Source organism: Danio aesculapii, chromosome 10 (genome assembly GCF_903798145.1).
Source record: "Danio aesculapii chromosome 10, fDanAes4.1, whole genome shotgun sequence".
NCBI classification, from domain to species: domain Eukaryota; kingdom Metazoa; phylum Chordata; class Actinopteri; order Cypriniformes; family Danionidae; genus Danio; species Danio aesculapii.
This window is the reverse complement of record NC_079444.1, coordinates 2,157,109-2,174,608: the sequence shown is the minus strand read 5'-3', so window position 1 is coordinate 2,174,608 and position 17,500 is coordinate 2,157,109. Positions and strand designations below refer to the sequence as shown.

Below are 17,500 nucleotides of genomic sequence, written 5' to 3'. Positions count from 1 at the left end.
AGAATGGGAAGATACGAGACGTCCAATAATAGGCTAATGGATGAAGTGCAAGAGTAGTCTACTGTTCAAAGTTTCAGTTAGAGGCGTCATCAGAGGAAAATCTGCTCCTGTTCTGGGAGAAACAAGATCCCTTATTTCCACAATGCAGCGCCCTGCGAGGAGAATCTTGTTCATTCCTACAACACGCGGTGCGAGCGAACGCTCATTCAGTGCAGCTGGTTGCGTTTTGGAGGCGAGGCGGAATCGCCAGAATCCAGGCACAATAGATGCTGTTCTGTTTTTGCACAGTGCGAAGAGAAAGGCCAAGTAAACATAACGTAGCTGCTGTTTAGGCTGATGTGGCACCCTTTCTGTTATCTTGTTCCTGCAAAAGCTACAAAGTCTTATTTTTACTTTCTGTTTCTATTTGAAAATGCAGAAAATGTTGGCTGAAGACAAACTTTTGTTTTTATAAATAAATGTTCATTTAAAAACGTTTAAGATTAACGTATTATTTTACTATTAGAGATGCGCAGATTAGTTCACTGAATCTGCTGTTAATATCCACGCTGACCTATCATCATGACGAAAACAAAGAATTAAATTATTAACGTGACGATCGGGGATACATATATCAGATAAAACTATATGTGCGGTGACGGGTGGATGATTAGTATGAAGCAGCGGATTCGGGTGTCATTTCAGCTGATCCGCACATCTCTAATAGATAGATATACACATTATATATATATATATATCTATATATATATATATATCTATATCTATATATATCTATATATATCTATATATATATATCTATCTATATATATATACATATATACACACACACACACACACATACATACACACATGCATACACACACAACAGTTTTGTCTGGTTCTCTGAATCTCATTGGCTGATAGCAGTGCAATATTCTGCAATAACAGCACTCGTACAGCCTCTTCACCTTTGTGGATTACTCCGTCCACATAGAGAAACAGCAGATCAATAAACTCACTACAGTTTGACGAATATTGCAGCTGTTGGACAGCATAATACTTTCTCTAAAGTGACGTGTGTGACGTAGCAACAGTTTCTGCTGTTCTGACGTCAGCTGCAGACGTGAATGAACGGCGGAAGAAGGTAGTTCTTCATACAGAAGAATTAAGACTCTCCGTCAATGGAGTTGCTAGACATAAAGCTGTACTGGGGCACAGCTTCCCCCCAGTAAAAAAATAATTAAAATAAATAATAAATAAATAAAAATATTATAATATATACACACACATACAAATATTATTCTAAATAAATAACAGAAATTAATCCTAAATATAATTGAAAAACAATCTAAAGACACAACTGGAGGGATATGCCAAGATAACTTAAGAAATCCTTTGCATGAACATTAATTTCATTAGAATTATTTCTATAGACAGTCCAATAGAAAACAAAACATATGTTTTATAGAATTATCTGTTGTGTGTTGTCTTAGAAATAAAATGACTAAGCTGAAAAGAAAATGAGTGAATGTAGTCTTAGACCCGACTCATGGCCGAGAATTAGGTTTATTAGGTCTACCTCCCTGACTCATCATCCCTCCTTTTTGCTTCATACAAGGAGCCACGCTTAGTCTAAATAAGATCACCATCATATTATTTACACTTTGTTTTGTCGACTTGCAAAACTCACTGCGTTTAGACACCTCCACATAGAAGACTGTTACACCGGTTTTACAATGCATGAGCGGCGCGTGAGCAGCGCGGCTATTTTTTCATCGTGCATGTTCGCAACCGGGACTTACGACGGAGCAGAGCAGTGCATCAGTGTCAAGCAGGAGCGGTGCGTGAGGCGCACAGGTATGTTTTTTTTCTGCGCACGTGCTCAGTTTGCTTTTTGATTAAACTGCATTGCTTTCACCAGCGTTGGTTGGGTTTCACAGATGTCTTTATTTCGGAATTACCACTCTTAATAAATACACTGAGCATATGAAGTATTTCACATCTCAAAGCATTTACTGGAGCACTGGCGATTTTTACTGTGGCATGTGCCTGCTCTCAGTGTTTGATTTTCTTTTTTATATACACGATTATGCCGTACTGTTGTATATACGCAATATCACACTTGTAGCAGTGCGATTTGGCTGTATATCAGCACTGGTGGGACACTAACACCACCCACCAGTGCCGATATACGGCCATATCGCACTGCTACAAGTGTGATATTGTTTACAGATATAATATATAATAAAAATAGGCTTTATTATAAAATATATAGTAAAAAAATATTAGAAAAAAATTATTTTCCCTAAAATAAAAGTAAATAAATACAAAAAAACATAATGGTAAAATACAAAAATACCCACAATACAAATAAACACCATGGTTAAAAAATAATAAAACTAAAAATAATAGGTCAAAATAACATTAAATAAATAAATGACAAGATAAAATATACAGTAATAAATCTCAATTTTACTCACAATCATTACAGTCTGTGTGCCCTTGTTTATGGGGGTCTCCATGGCGAGGCTGCCGTCCCAGATGTTCCTGTTTCAGAGCATCAACACAAAGCCAATCAGTGCATTCTTTACTAATGCATCAGTCACTTGACCCTTCATCCTGCTGTTATATAGTCACATTACTGACTGACCCGAGTATACGAGTGAAGTAAATACTGATGCCGTTGTGTTTTCCAGAAAAGACCACTTCAGGCCCGGAGGACACAGCAGTGATGGGGGCACCGCCGGGACTCATGGGAGTTGCAGGAACATATGGGGTCGACACATTTGGAGGAAACATGCCTGATGAGGAAAGAGGAGTCAAACACACTGTTCAAAGACAACAGGAGAACACATTTCTGCAGAGCGGCATTTCTCAGTCTCGATCCTCGCAATCCACTACTCTGCACATTTCATGTCAGATGTTTGTCCTATTTTGACAATAAGTGCCCTTCAAAGTGGACCACATAGGATGTTTTAGTTTGAAAAGAGATATTTTATATAAAGGTCTTGTGAAGTGCTTTGAAATACGCATTTTTATTTGATGCTTCGATTCGTGAAATTTAAAAATTTACAGTGTTTACTTTGCAAGCTCACATTGGTATTCTTAAGGTAAACAATTCATCTGCACAAGTTAATTCACTATACATTTGTGTGTTTTTGTAATCTTCAAAGTATGAGCATTTGCTTCTGTGTTTGGAGTGGCGGTCCATCTGTTGACATCTTGAGGGTTTCCATAGCAACTGCATATCAATATTCTTAACCACACCCTTCTTACCTTTAGTTTGCTATGAGCGAATGATGCGCAAAAAGTAAGCCCCTCCCCCTTTCATACTGAAAGCCCCGCCCCCTATTCAATATTCAGTTTCAGTTGGTGGTACATTAACATACTGAAATGAAGCCACGCCCCCTACTCAATATTCCGTTTCAAGTGGAAGTATATCAGTATATTGAAATAAAGCCCCGCCCCTACCCAATATTCTGTTTTAGTTGGAGGTACATGAACATACTGTAATATAGCCCCACCTCAATTCAATATTCCGTTTCAAGTGGAAGTACATCAGTATATTGAAATAAAGCCCCGCCCCTACTCAATATTCTGTTTTAGTTGGAAGTACAACATACTGAAAGCCCCGCCCCCTACTCAATATTCAGTTTCAGTTGGAGGTACATTAACATACTGAAATGAAGCCCTGCCCCTACTTAATATTCCGTTTCAAGTGGAAGTATATCAGTATATTGAAATAAAGCCCTGCCCCTACTCAATATTCTGTTTCAGTTGGAAGTACATCAACATATTGAAATAAAGCCCCACCCCTACTCAATATTCTGTCCGTTAGAGGTACAACAACATACTAAAAGCTCCGCCCCTACTCAATATTCTGTTTCAGTTGGAAACATTTCAACATACAGAAATAAAGCCCCACCCCCTACTCAATATTCTGTTTTAATTGGAAGCATTTCTACATACAGAAATAAAGCCCCACCCCCTACTCAATATTCTGTTTCAGTTGGAAGCATTTCAACATACAGAAATAAAGCCCCACCCCCTACTAAATATTCTGTTTTAGTTGGAAGCATTTCAACATACAGAAATAAAGCCCCACAACCTACTAAATATTCTGTCCGTTAGAGGTACAACAACATACTAAAAGCTCCGCCCCTACTCAATAGTCTGTTTTAGTTGAAAGCATTTCAACAAACAGAAATAAAGCCCACCCCCTACTCAATATTCTGTTTCAGTTGGAAGTTCATGAAGACATTGAAATAAAGCCCCGCCCCTACTTAACATTTAGTTTCAGTTGGGAGTACATCAACATACTGAAATAAAAGTCTCAGCAACTTCCAGTTCACGCAGTCTTCAAGTAAGAGAGACGTGCAAAATACGCAGATCAGTGTGTCACGAGAATCAAGATGGAGAAACTCTGCTGTAGAATGACAATATTGACATCATTCAACATCTGAGAAGCGGATTATCAGACTGCATTTCTCTAGAAGAACATGCAAAACCACAGGAAGAACACATGAAGGACATGTATTGTGGGCTGGGATTGCATGCAGACAGACTCCAGCTAATCAAACTGCATTGACGTCAACAATAGTAGCACACTAGGGCTGCACAACTACGGGAAAAAACTGACACTGATGATATTTTGGTTTTGTGTGATAAACATTTGTGTCATGACGAGCCACGGCTATTGATTTGGACCCGTTTAAACGAGTTTATTTTATATCTAAAAAACCTGTCACCATTCACTGCCATTATATGAATCACCAAGCACCACAGCTTATTTAATGTTCATCTGAAGTAAACAAAAGTCACCTACATCTTAGATGACCTGTGGGTGAGTACATTAACGGGACATCTTCAGTTTTATATTAACCAATAAATAAGCTCACACACTGTAAAACCTGCAATTCCTACTTCATCACTTATATTATGAATAATACTGGCTTTAATTGTGCTGTCAGTTGTTTCTGGAGGCGGTGCAGCCCTACAGTACTCAGATCAGTGGCTGCTGTTATACCTGGGGCAGGAGTGGCAAGAAAACTGGGGTTTGGTAATGGGCTGCCGATGGGCATGGGGGATCCTACAATCACAGCAGACTACAGATTAGACATTAGTCAACACAGAACACTACAGGGCTGGGCGATATGACAGAAATCTCATATCATAACATAAGTCATCTCATATCCTGATAACCAAATATATCATCATATAGTTCCGTTTAAGTAAATTCAATCCATTTATAGGTATGCTGACCACATGAAGGAGGACTACTTTTTTAAAATAAGTATATACTTGAAATTTTAGTCATTCATATGTGATCATATTTCTTATTTTATTTAGACCTTCACAGCAAATGATGGATTAAGTAATTTATAATAAATATTAATAAAATACCTTCCAAAAACATATGATTTCAGGTACTTATATATTTATATATATACACTATATATATATATATATATATATATATATATATATATATATATATATATATATATATATATATATATATACATATATACATAATAATATATATATATATATATATATATATACACATACATATACATACATATACAGTGCATCCGGAAAGTACTCAGTGCTTCACTTTCTCTACATTTCTTTATGTTACAACCTTTTACCAAAAGATTTTGTGAAATTGTTGCAAATTTATTAAAATTAAAATAGCTGAAAGATCACATCAGTATTCACAGCCAACAATACTTTGTTGATGCACATTTGGCAGCGATTACAGCCTCAAGTCTTTTTGAATATGATGCCACAAGCTTGGCACACCTGTCTTTGCCCATTCCTCTTTGCAGTACCACTCAAGCTCAATTAGGTTGGATGGGAAGCGACAGTGTACAACCATTTTCAGATCTCTCCAGAGATGTTCAATAGGATTTAGGTCTGGGCTCTGGCTGGGCCACTCAAGTACATTCACCGAGTTATGAAGCCACTCCATTAATATTTTGGCGGTGTGCTTTGGGTCATTGTCCTGCTGGAAGAATGAACTGTCACCCCAGTCTGAGGTCAAGATCACCTCTCTGACTAAGGCCCTTCTCCCCCGATCACTCAGCTTAGATGGCCGGCCAGCTCTAGGAAGAGTCCTGGTGGTTCCAAACATCTTCCACTTACAGACGACAGAGGCCACTGTGCTCATTGGAACTTTCAGAGCAGCAGAAATGTTTCTGTAACCTTCCCCAGCCTTGTGCCTCAAGACAACCCTGTCTCGGAGGTCTACAGACAATTCCTTTGTCTTCATGCTTGGTTTGTGCTTTGACATGCACTATCAACCCTGGGACCTTATATAGACAGGCCTTTTCAAATCATGTCCAATCAACTGAATTGACCACAGGTGAACTCTAATGAAGCTGCTGAACATCTCAAGAATGATCAGTGGAAGCAGAATGTACCTGAGCTCAATGTAGAGCTTCACGCCAAAGGCCTGTCAATACTGATGTACATGTGATCTTACAGGGTTTTTATTTTTAATAAATTTGCAACCATTTCAATTCAAAAACTCTTTATCACATTGTCATTATGGGGTATTGTGTGTAGAATGTTGAGGAAATAAATGAATTTAATATATTTTGGAAACGGCTGTAACATAAAAACTCACTGAAATTCCTCCAGATTCCTTGAATCTTTTAATGATGTTCTGCACTGTTGAAGGTGAATTATCCAAATGTCTTCCTGTCTTTCTTTGAGGAACATTGTTTTTAAACATTTCAACATCGAGTGCAATGAAATACAAGTCAAAGTAAACTTGGAAATCACTACTTTTCCATACTGTTCCAACTTTCACTGATTAGGGGTTGTTTATAATACATATCAAATGCTACATGTAAACATTGTACTTTCAAGATCGCAACTTTCTCAGGATACTGTTATTGATGTTTCTGTCTGCATCGTCGTAATGGTGCATAATTTAGCGCTCATGTAAATTATGAATAACTCTTTAAACGATAGAGCGTATTATCAAATGATAAGACTTTGTATTTTGTCCATATGCTAACGTCATATTGCACAGCCCTACTGATCGACTGCAGATAGTTAGGGGTTAGAAGGTTGGTTCAGTGTGGCAGACTGCGTTTTTTTTTTTTACCTGGCACAGGTGAGCTGAAAAGGGGCCCGACATTACTGGGGGCCGACAAGGCGGATGGAAAACGCATCTGAGCCTCTCCACCATACCTACACAAACACACAACAAGGCAAATCAGCAAAAAACACACAGTAATAAAATAATCCAAGTAAAATAAATACAGTTGAAGGCAAAATTGTATATAGTAAAACTGTAGATTTTAACAGTACTTCCTATAATATTTTTCTTCTGGAGAAAATCTTGTTCTTTCAGTTTGGCTGGAATCAAAGCAGTATTTTAATTTTTTAAAAATAATTTTAAAGCTGCAGTGAGTCTGACACCCAGTGGTTGAACTAGGTATTGCATCAAAATACACACGAGCGCAGGTTGCCAGATTGTCAGAAGCAAGCCTGAATATCTAGCCTAAAAGCTGATTTTAGTCGTGTTCTAAATAAAAGCAACGACACATGACAGAAGAAATAATTTCCATATCAAAAAGAGTTTTGGTTCTAATCAACACCTGAAATTGATATATTAGAAACGGCTTCTATCTCTCACAGGTGAACAACAGAAAACTGACAATGGTCATCTCAGGTACACCTCATGTGCTTTATTCAGTGTTAAATTCTAATAATGTGAGTTTGAATGGCATTTTACATGATATTTATTGCTATACTACTGAAAGCAGCAGCAGATTTGAAATTAAATTAAACTTTAGAGTTGTGACTAAGTGCAAACCAACACATATAAGTGATTCAGCATCTACGTTTATTAATGTTTACGTGGTTTAATATGTATCAATTAGACCTTACCATTTTGCCGGAGTGCAGTGAGTGCACTATTCTGTGCTTCTGAATGGCTGTATTTACATTTCTGTTGTGTTTCGTCTAGTGCAAACAGCCAAATTGTTTATCACCGCAAATCTCGTCACGTAGTGTGTTGTTAGGACAAAGGATTACAATGTAACCTGCTCACCTAATGTTTACACTCGTAATATTTATATTATTTGCTAATTAATAATCACCTCATGTGGAACTCTGAATCTGCGTCTCATTTCAGAGTCTGCTACTGTCCACCAGAGGTCGCATTTCAGTCACAGACACATGCTCTGAGAGCCTTCCTGACTAAATGAAATACGCTGTTTTCCATGAAGGCAACCCGAGGTGCTGAAATATAATTGGCTAAACTGGCATTGGGCGGGTTAAATGAACCAATACAAAGACAGCCGTTCCGGCACATGCTCAAAGCAGAATATCTGACTTCAGCATTGTTTTTCAGATAAACAAGACTGGTTACATAGCATTTTTCTTAAACATCTGCAAACATATTATGGTGTTTTTATGCTTTAGAAGAGTCAAAAACTTACTTACAGCACCTTTAAAGCCAACATTATAATTAGTTTCTTTTCTGATTGTCCACAGAATAAAACACTGTTGTCCAATGGCTTTCCTAATTACCCTAACTTGTCTAATTAACCTAGTTACGTCTTTACATGGCACTTTAAGCTGAATACTAGTGTCTTGAAAAATAACTATTAAAATATTACGTACTGTCATCATGGCAAAAATAATTAAATTAGTATTAGAAATTAATTAGTAATACTATTACATTTAAAAAGGTGTTGGAAAAACTACATCAGAATCATCTGAATAAAATTAATTCCTCACAGGAATCTAATAGTAGATGCTACATAGTTAAATGCTTCCACAAATACAGCATGTGGGAGGATCTTCAAGTAGTAAAAACGTGTGTGTGTGTGTGTGTGTGTGTATGTGTGTGTGTGCTGGATTCTACAGCAGGTAAACACGCTCTGATGTCTGACCTGAAGAAGGCTCTCGTTGCCCACACAGACACCTCTCGGTCGCAGGCGGCGTTGGAGCAGGCCAGGATGAGTGCCGTGGCACACGCCTGTTCTTCCTGTGCAGGGAACACACAGTTATTATTAACTGGGCTGCATATAACTGGTACACCCAAGAGCATGAGAGATTCAAATTAAAAAAGCAGATAGGGTACAGGAGAAACAGTTTTGTGTACCAGCGCATGCATTTCAGAAGCTTGTTATCAGGGCTTGACATTTTTGATCAGCACTCACTGTGGCTAGTAGATTTCCAACATTACTAGCCACTCGCCAATTTCACTAGCCACAGTTTTGTTGTTGGGAAAATATACTTTATATGCATAAATATGACTTTGACATGCTAAAATTACTTGATGATCATTGTGTGTATGAGCTAGCTCGATAAGCATGAGCAAACGGGTTGTGGTTTCATAGTGTCACATTGCTACTAGTTTTTATTTTACAAGACTTTTTAGGGCTCAAAATTAAGGATTTACCAAATTTATCTCTGAGCACACCAAAAAATTAATTATTTAATTAAATTTTAATTAAATTAAAAATTATTTTGAAGTAATTATTTCTTAGCCACAAATTTTAAATAATGTTTAAAAACAAGCAAAATATAGCTGTATACATGCACTTTTTATTCAACAAAAAAACTATTGACAATTAAAAAATAGGTCTCATATCACCGGTTAACCACACATAAATGAGTTAATCTAATATTAAAGTGATTTTATTGTAACAGCAATGATAATTAAACAATATTAACAAAAATAACTATAAGCAAAAGAAATCAGGTGATAATGAAAGGACGATCACACGCACACGATTAACATCAGGCTAATTAATAATCTGTTCGAAGAATGGTTAAAGCGAAAGCAACTTCTGCTGCTTACAAAAGGATATACATTTTATAGATCTGGAGCTCTTGAAAGCAGCAGAACTGTGGGTGCGAGAGCAAAGCTTTTTGTCCAGTCTATTTTAAAGAGAACTAATCACACCAGTTGCGTTTCCTCTAGGCACGCTTGCTTCGCGCAAGGAAACGGGAGCGCGCACGCTTTTTAAACAGTCGCGCACATCACAACACCCGTGCGCGCGAGCGATCATCCTCTCATTCGGTATTTATCTGCCTTCTTTTGCTCGCGCGAACACAATTATTTTTGTCAGTCCTGCTGCTTTTCGATTCTAAGCTCATATTTGCACGCATAGTGGACCATCCTTGTTGTCGAACCCTGCTTTTAAGAAAACTAGTTTAAAAATAATTTCCAACCAGTCAAAGTGGTTAGTGGGAGTGTCTGTGTAACCCGCCAGAGCTGAAATCTACCCGCATTTGGCAGGTGTTAATGTCAAGCCCTGCTTGTTGCTCAAGCAACTGCCAAATCAGGCATTTCCCATTTAAAGTTAAGCCTTTAAGGGTGCTTTCACATCTGTAGTTCGCTAAACTTGGTCCGGACCAAGGGCAATAAATGATACATTCGAAGCATTTTCTGCCGTCTTTGGGTTGTTTTCACACCACACTGCTGGCTCTGGTCTGAACCAGATGAAAAGAACCAAAATGCAGTCATCTGACAACATCCATAGCTCTCACTGGCCAGATGTTATTGAACATATTTCCTAAACTCCTTATTGATTGGTCAGAATTCACGTGTGGGAAAATGCCTATGGAACTCCGGCAAGTAAACAAACCGTCATGACACAAAATGTCGCTTTTTACCATGAAGCTACGACTGCGCTGACTGATCGTATCCCTGCTCATAGTATACTAAATAGTATACATCACATTAGACAAACTACACATTTCGACAATGAAGCACGGCTGCGGCTGGAAAACAATGTTTTAATGAATCGCATGTCACTTCAGGAGGAGGCGTGAATTAATTTAGCTAAACTGCGACATGGTCATCTTGCGGAAATATTGCCAACGATCCACGGCAGCTGGATCCTACGGCAGCTGGATTAGTTCAAAAGACGCAGTACCTTTTGCGGTTGGGTCTGTTTTAGTTCGGATCATATTCTCACCACAAATGAACCGCTCCAGGGTTCGTTTGAAAGCGCACCGTGACCACCTCTTCAAGTAGGTCTCGGTACACTTTTTTTAGTCCGCTTGTGGTGCGCACTCGAGTACAATTGCAGCATTCACACCTGCCCAAATGAACCGCACCAAGAGGGAAAACGAACTCTAGTGCGATTCAACCGAACTAAATAAGGCAGGTGTGAAAGCACCCTAAATGTACTTTAAGCAGAATATAGTATAGTGTATAGAGCATATATAGTGTATAGTATAGAGTGTTCTAGTGTATAGAAATTAGTTCCACATTTTGGAGCTGCCCAAAACTATCATCATAGTGGGAAAACGTTTTTCTAACAATTTGTCAAAACCCAATAGACCCAGATCCCCCTACTGCAGTTCTAGGCATTACTGATTTTGAGATAGCTAAAAACAAGTACAGTACAGAACAAAAAATAGCTGCATTTGTTATGAGGGATGTTATGAAACCTTTGGAACTGGAGAAAATCAGATTCTCCCTAAACAAGACGACAAATTCTATAAAATCTGGCAACCTTTCATAGATTACTTTACAGATATAAATCCTACAGGAAACAGATAAATAGAAGAGGATCAGACTAATTTGGATTAAAACTGATGGTTAGTATTGACATGAACAATCTGAAGTGTGAGCAACATCTCCAGGTACTCTTTGGTTCTTCTCCAGCACAGGTGAAGCTCTCTCTGCATTAAGATGATGAAGATCAGACTCACCCTGTGCAGCTTGAAGAACCTCTCGATCTCCTCGCTCTCGCCTCCAGCGCTGCTCACCAGCAGGTGGCGCAACTGATCCACCGGACGCAGCTTGTGGAAGATGTGGCTCCCCTGCAGGCAGTGAAACGCACCATAAGAAAACAACTACATGAAGGATTTCATTAATCAGTCCCTCCAGGATTTTACCATCACAGAATTTAAAAGGCTCTAACTTTAACCCTTTTACAAGATGTAAGATAAGGCTTTTAAGCATCTAAAATGCTTTGGCAATACTGTAAATGGCAAGCCAATAAAGCAACTTGAGAGAGAGAGAGAGAGAGAGAGAGAGAGCAGTCTTTACCTGTCAGTGAGTGCACATGGCTCCTAAATAGCACACTAGTAAGAGAAATAGTGGATTTCTTTTATTTTAACAGCCCATTGAAAAGAAAAGGTGTATAACAGTGTCATAATAAATAAAAATATAGCTAAAAAATCACTTTTTTTGTTTGTTGCATGTAGTTAACCATTTATGTGCTGTGGGTTAAAGGCGTGTTTCAATCCTGCTACCACCGCAAGTATATTTCAAACCTGTTGGAAGCACTGATATGTATAAAATATTTACACGTTTTCTATTTTTCTTATTTTAATACCGTTCGTTTGATGCAATTGGTGGTCTACTCTCTAACGTTGGTGCAGCACTACCTGATGAGGAGATTTCCATTCAGACTAATGCAACGATTAAAATGGTACATGACTTCACACTTTACTAAGTCACGTCTGTGTGGATTGTCAAGACATATTCCCTTATCAAGTTGATCAACTCGATCTCTCAACATGTATGAAGGATGTAAGAGCCTGCCATGTGAAAAACCGTGTTGATCTTAGTTTGGTTTGAACATGAAAATAGTTGAGGGCTGTAGTAGTGAAAACATGCCCCCATTACGAGGGTACCAGACCTTGTTGAAACCTGATGAGACGTCTGAACTGTCTAAGCTAACTGAGTGTATTAAAGGTGTTAAAGACTGGATGACCTACAATTTTCTTCTCTTAAACTCAGACAAAACAGAATTATTACTTATTGAGCCTAAATCCTGTACACAGCAGATCTCACAACTCAACCTGCAATTAGAGGCATACAAAGTAAGCGTTAGCTCTACTATAAAAGATCTGGGTGTCATATTAGACAGCAATTTAACTTTTGAAAATCATATATCCAATGTCACAAAAACTTCTTTCATCTGAGAAATATCGCTAAGTTATGAATATGCCATCCATCTCAGATGCAGAAAAGCTAGTCCATGCTTTTATGACTTCTAGGCTGGATTACTGTAATGCTCTGTTTGCTGGCTGCCCAGCATCCTCCATTAACAAACTTCAGCTAGTACAAAATGCAGTTGCCAGAGTTCTTACCAGGTCTAGAAAATTTGTTCACATCACCCCAATTTTATCCTCCTTACACTGGCTGCCTGTTCAGTTTCGTATTGGTTTTAAAATATTGCTTCTTACCTATAAAGCCTTAAATAATCTAGCTCCTGTTTATCTAACCAACCTTCTGTCTCGCTACAATCCAACTCGCTCTTTAAGATCTCAAAACTCAGGGCTTCTGGTAATACCTAGAACAGCAAAGTCAAGTAAAGGAGGTCGAGCCTTCTCATTTATGGCTCCTAAACTCTGGAATAGCCTTCCTGATAATGTCTGAGGCTCAGACACACTCTCTCAGTTCAAAACTAGATTAAAGACCTGTCTGTTTAGTAAAGCATACACTCAGCATCACTTAGCGGTGTGATACATGAATGTGCTCCATGCAGGTTTCTGCATCTCGTTTATATACACTATGAACAGCAGCTATGCTAATTATTCTCTTATTCTCTATTTCCACCTGGGGATACTCATCCCGAGGCCCTCAGAGACTATGCAGTGTCACTGATTCAATCAAGACCAGCGACAAAACGATCCCAAGGTTTCCATAATCCTGGACCAGGCCGTATCCTGTGCAGCTGCTGTGGTGGTCATGGAGGAGTGGAGCGCATGGAGCGCATGATTCTAGTGACACTCCAGGGACAGACGAGTCTTCGGTGAGGTCCAGCATCTCCGGCGCCTAGACTGCAGCTCTGCACAAGACGTTTGGCCATAGAAATGATTGTGCCCAACTGAGCCTGGTTTTTTAATTCTTCACTTTCACCAATTGGTACGTTTTTTCCTCGCCGCTGTCGCCACAGCATTGCATGGTTCGGGACCTGTAGAGCTGTGCATCGATGGATTTGCTCTTCAGTGTTTGGACTTTCAGCAGTGAATATTAAACCACACTGAACTGAACTTAAACTCTGAAAACTGGACTGCTTTGACACAATCTACATTGTAAAAGCGCTATACAAATAAAGGTGAATTGAATTGAATATCTGTTCAGCTCAGGGAACAGAACCAACCCTGTGACGTCAGACACAGCATTACTCCAAGATGACGTCGCCCTAGGTCTTAAAGCTATAATAAAACATGCTGTTTTCTGCTAAATGGTTACATTGATGGAGTTTGTTTAATATATTTCCATTGAAGTGGAAATCAATTTACAAAATAATGTAAACTTGACTGAGTGCTTCATTTCCACTTTAAGAACTATAACCCAGACACCAAGACAACCTCAAAACATTGCGATTCTGAGTGTGCTTCACACAGGTGAGTGGGCTTGACAAACCACCTGTAGAAACACTCTTCTCTCCTTCTATATATAAAACTACTCACTCCTAACTCCAGCATTTAATTCTCTGAGCTCTAACAGCTCCTCTGTATAATCAGCACTTGCTGTGTGTATTGCCTCTTCTTGTTGAATCGCAGAATGTCTCTTCAATTTTAAGTCACTTTGGACTAAATGACTGGATGTAAATGTAAGAACTCCCACTACAAATTTAGTAATATTCAGGCTGCAAAATCCCAAAAAGCCCAGCGAAATCCTGGAGAGACAGAAAAAGCTAAATCATACCTGAGCAGACAAGAGGACAAACTTCTGTGGTGGGACGTTGTGCTGCTGAACGACTAAAGGAGAATCGGTGACTGGAATGAGATCTTTATTCAGAGGAGTGAGGATTCTGGGGGATTTTTTGTCCTCAATTGAACACAGAGCCCACGAGTGGCCGTCCACATTCACCGTCATCTGGAGGAAGAGATATATTGCACAATATATGGTTTCAGCATCCATGTGCACACCCAGAATAGTCGCATCGCAAGATATGCAATGTTGAGTCTGAACTACAGGTGACCAGGAGACACAGAATTGTATTTAATTACTCTATCTATATGGGATTTAGACTTCTTTTTTTCCTTTTGGTCTTGTTTCGTGTCCAAATATCTACATTTCAAAGCAAAAACAGAATTCCACCTCCCCCACTAGCAGATAATTTAGCTTGATTTAAGGGAAAAACTCTTAATTTTGACTTATTTCTTCTGAAGGTGAAAACTAAACAATGTTTTTACTTGATCTAAGAACTTTTTAGATATTTTGGACTAGAAACAAGACAAAGGAAGAAAAGCCTTTATTGTAGTCGAATTGTTCAATTTCTGTCCCTGAATACTGTTAGACTACCCAGAAAACTATCTAGTGAAACTGTATTCATATCTAAAAATGAAGAAATGTTTATTACTAACTTTTCAATGAACATGAGTTGATTATAACTGCAGATCAATGACAGTGCGAAACAGCCTACTGTAACGGCTGTAATTATATTAAATAACTAAATAAATTAACATATATGAACACATACAGCCCCTTACAGTCTCCGATATGTTACCAACTACAGAAGAACTACATATAGCACATTTCGCCCGTATTTAGGTTCAAAACAACACAAAATATAGCCTACAGTCAGTGTAAACCTCTCATCTGTGTCTGTAATCTTCAGCATCACATGTAGCCTCTGTTAGAGAGTAATTCCGTCATTCCCGGTTCATATTAGTCCAAAAGGTGAAGATAATAAGTTAGTTAATCATGGCATTTTGTTCATGTTTGCTGAATAATAATGTGCTCCTTGTTTTCCGGCTTCTCCTTTGTTTCTTCACGCTTCACTCTCGTGTTTGTCAGTGTCTGACAGGATCGGGTTTCAAAAGCACGTCAATAATCAAGCGCAGGTTATTATCATCAGCTCAAGAAGTTTGTTATTTCAGATATAATGTTAGACGCGCGCGAGCGCTAGCAAGAAAGCAAAACCGCTCGCGCCTCAGACTGGCTCGTAAAAAACTACTGGGCAAAGGGTAAATCTGCTCTTCTTCTTGGATTTGTGGCTGTTCATCCAGACGACGACAAGGTTTGTTTGAGCCCAGATCGACCATGGCTCGTTATTATATGCATTTATAATTCCGCTTTAATCTCTCGCTGTGTATTTCAAACATGGCGGGCTTTTGTTTTCATTCTGGCTTGTTGCGTAAGCGAATGACTTATCTCTGTAAACCAATAGCGTTCAGCTGTGCTAGTGGCTCCGCCTTTTGTTACCCTTTCTCGTGTTTGGTACCCTTTCGAAAGGGTGCCGAAAAAGTGGTACGGTACGGTACACTTTTGACAGTGGAAACGGCCATAAAAGCGTACCAAACCAAATCGAACCGTACCACTCAGTGTAAACGGGCCATAAGGTTTCATGAGTTAACGTTAACGTATTTATTAGCATTAACAAGCAATGAACATTCTTTTTTGTATTTTCTCTTTACAGAATTTATTTCGCTTTGGTTAACATTAGATAATGGAAAAAAAAGTTGATCATTGTTTGTTTGAGCTGTGAACCTACACTGGTCTCACAGTTCGGTGATGATATTCATGTCATCGCATCGGTTAGTTCCAATATCTTTGACGCAATTTTATATTTGACTTCACAACACCAGAATACAATTTTGCCTTTCAATGCCAGCAGTCAGATTTTTAACTGTACCTTTAATTTTATCTACTCAAGAAAAACCGTTTTAAATGCATCTAACAAAACTCAAGTACATGCACTGAAGACAACACAAGCATTTATAGCAATGACACATTGAGCATGTTATGTATTTAGGCATACATTTCATCTGCATTGTGTTGGATCTATTGCCTTTTATTACAATGCTTGGAATTTTTTCCCATTCTTTTCTTATGAGAGCACAAGTGAAGATTAAAGAGTTCATCACCACTTTATTTTTTTGTTTCTATTGTTTATTTTATTATTATTTTTAAGTTATCTTATCCGTGTATATTTTTGTGTTTATATGTGCTATTTTACCTTATTATTTACATACTTTTTTTAGTGTATAATTCTGTTTTCCTAATCATTTTTTGCTTGCTGAATTGTATAATTGCATGATTTTTATGGCATGTTTTATATCTCTATATGTATCAATATTATGTATATTTTATTTAGTGTTATTTTCTTTCTGACTTAAGATGAACCTAAAGCAAAAAATAAAAGTTCAGCACCACTTAAAACTGTGGAATCGAGTCCTCTTTTTTTTGCGTGTGTTCAGATCGAAAACTTAGAGAAAGTAGTCAAGTGTTGAACTGCTCATACTAGGGAAAGTATTTTATAAATAAATCCAACAATCTAAATAAAATGATTTGGCCCAAAAATGTCCTCTAGCGTGCTTGAGGGTCAAATCAAAAGAGTTCACGCTTAAAGCCCAATCAATTTAAATATTGAACTAAAATTAAAAATGTGAACGAATTAAAGCGGACCAAGTGTGCCCTTTTTGCAAGATGTTAAACAAGTCTCTGATGTCCCTTGAGTGTGTGTGTTGACGTTTTAGCTCAAAACAGCACACAAAAAAGGTTTAACACTGCGAAACTGACCCTTTTAGGCTTTGATCCCTAATTGTGTCGCTTTAAATTCAAATGAGATAC

At 38.2% G+C, this 17,500-nt stretch overlaps 1 protein-coding gene across 2 annotated transcripts in view; it reads right to left on the bottom strand.

Annotated features, from left to right (window-relative positions):
- nup155 (nucleoporin 155) overlaps nt 1–17,500 on the bottom strand; it is a 44,800-nt gene that overhangs the window by 13,898 nt on the left and 13,402 nt on the right. Inside the window, exons 12-18 of one of the 2 annotated variants that reach the window (XM_056466663.1) lie at nt 14,630–14,800; nt 11,674–11,784; nt 8,895–8,989; nt 7,097–7,182; nt 5,006–5,068; nt 2,630–2,780; nt 2,460–2,526 (exon numbers count right to left, since the gene is read on the bottom strand). In XM_056466663.1, coding sequence (XP_056322638.1) covers nt 2,460–2,526; nt 2,630–2,780; nt 5,006–5,068; nt 7,097–7,182; nt 8,895–8,989; nt 11,674–11,784; nt 14,630–14,800 — 744 coding nt within the window. The remainder of the gene's footprint in view (nt 1–2,459; nt 2,527–2,629; nt 2,781–5,005; nt 5,069–7,096; nt 7,183–8,894; nt 8,990–11,673; nt 11,785–14,629; nt 14,801–17,500) is intronic. The other variant, XM_056466664.1, reaches the window with a different exon arrangement.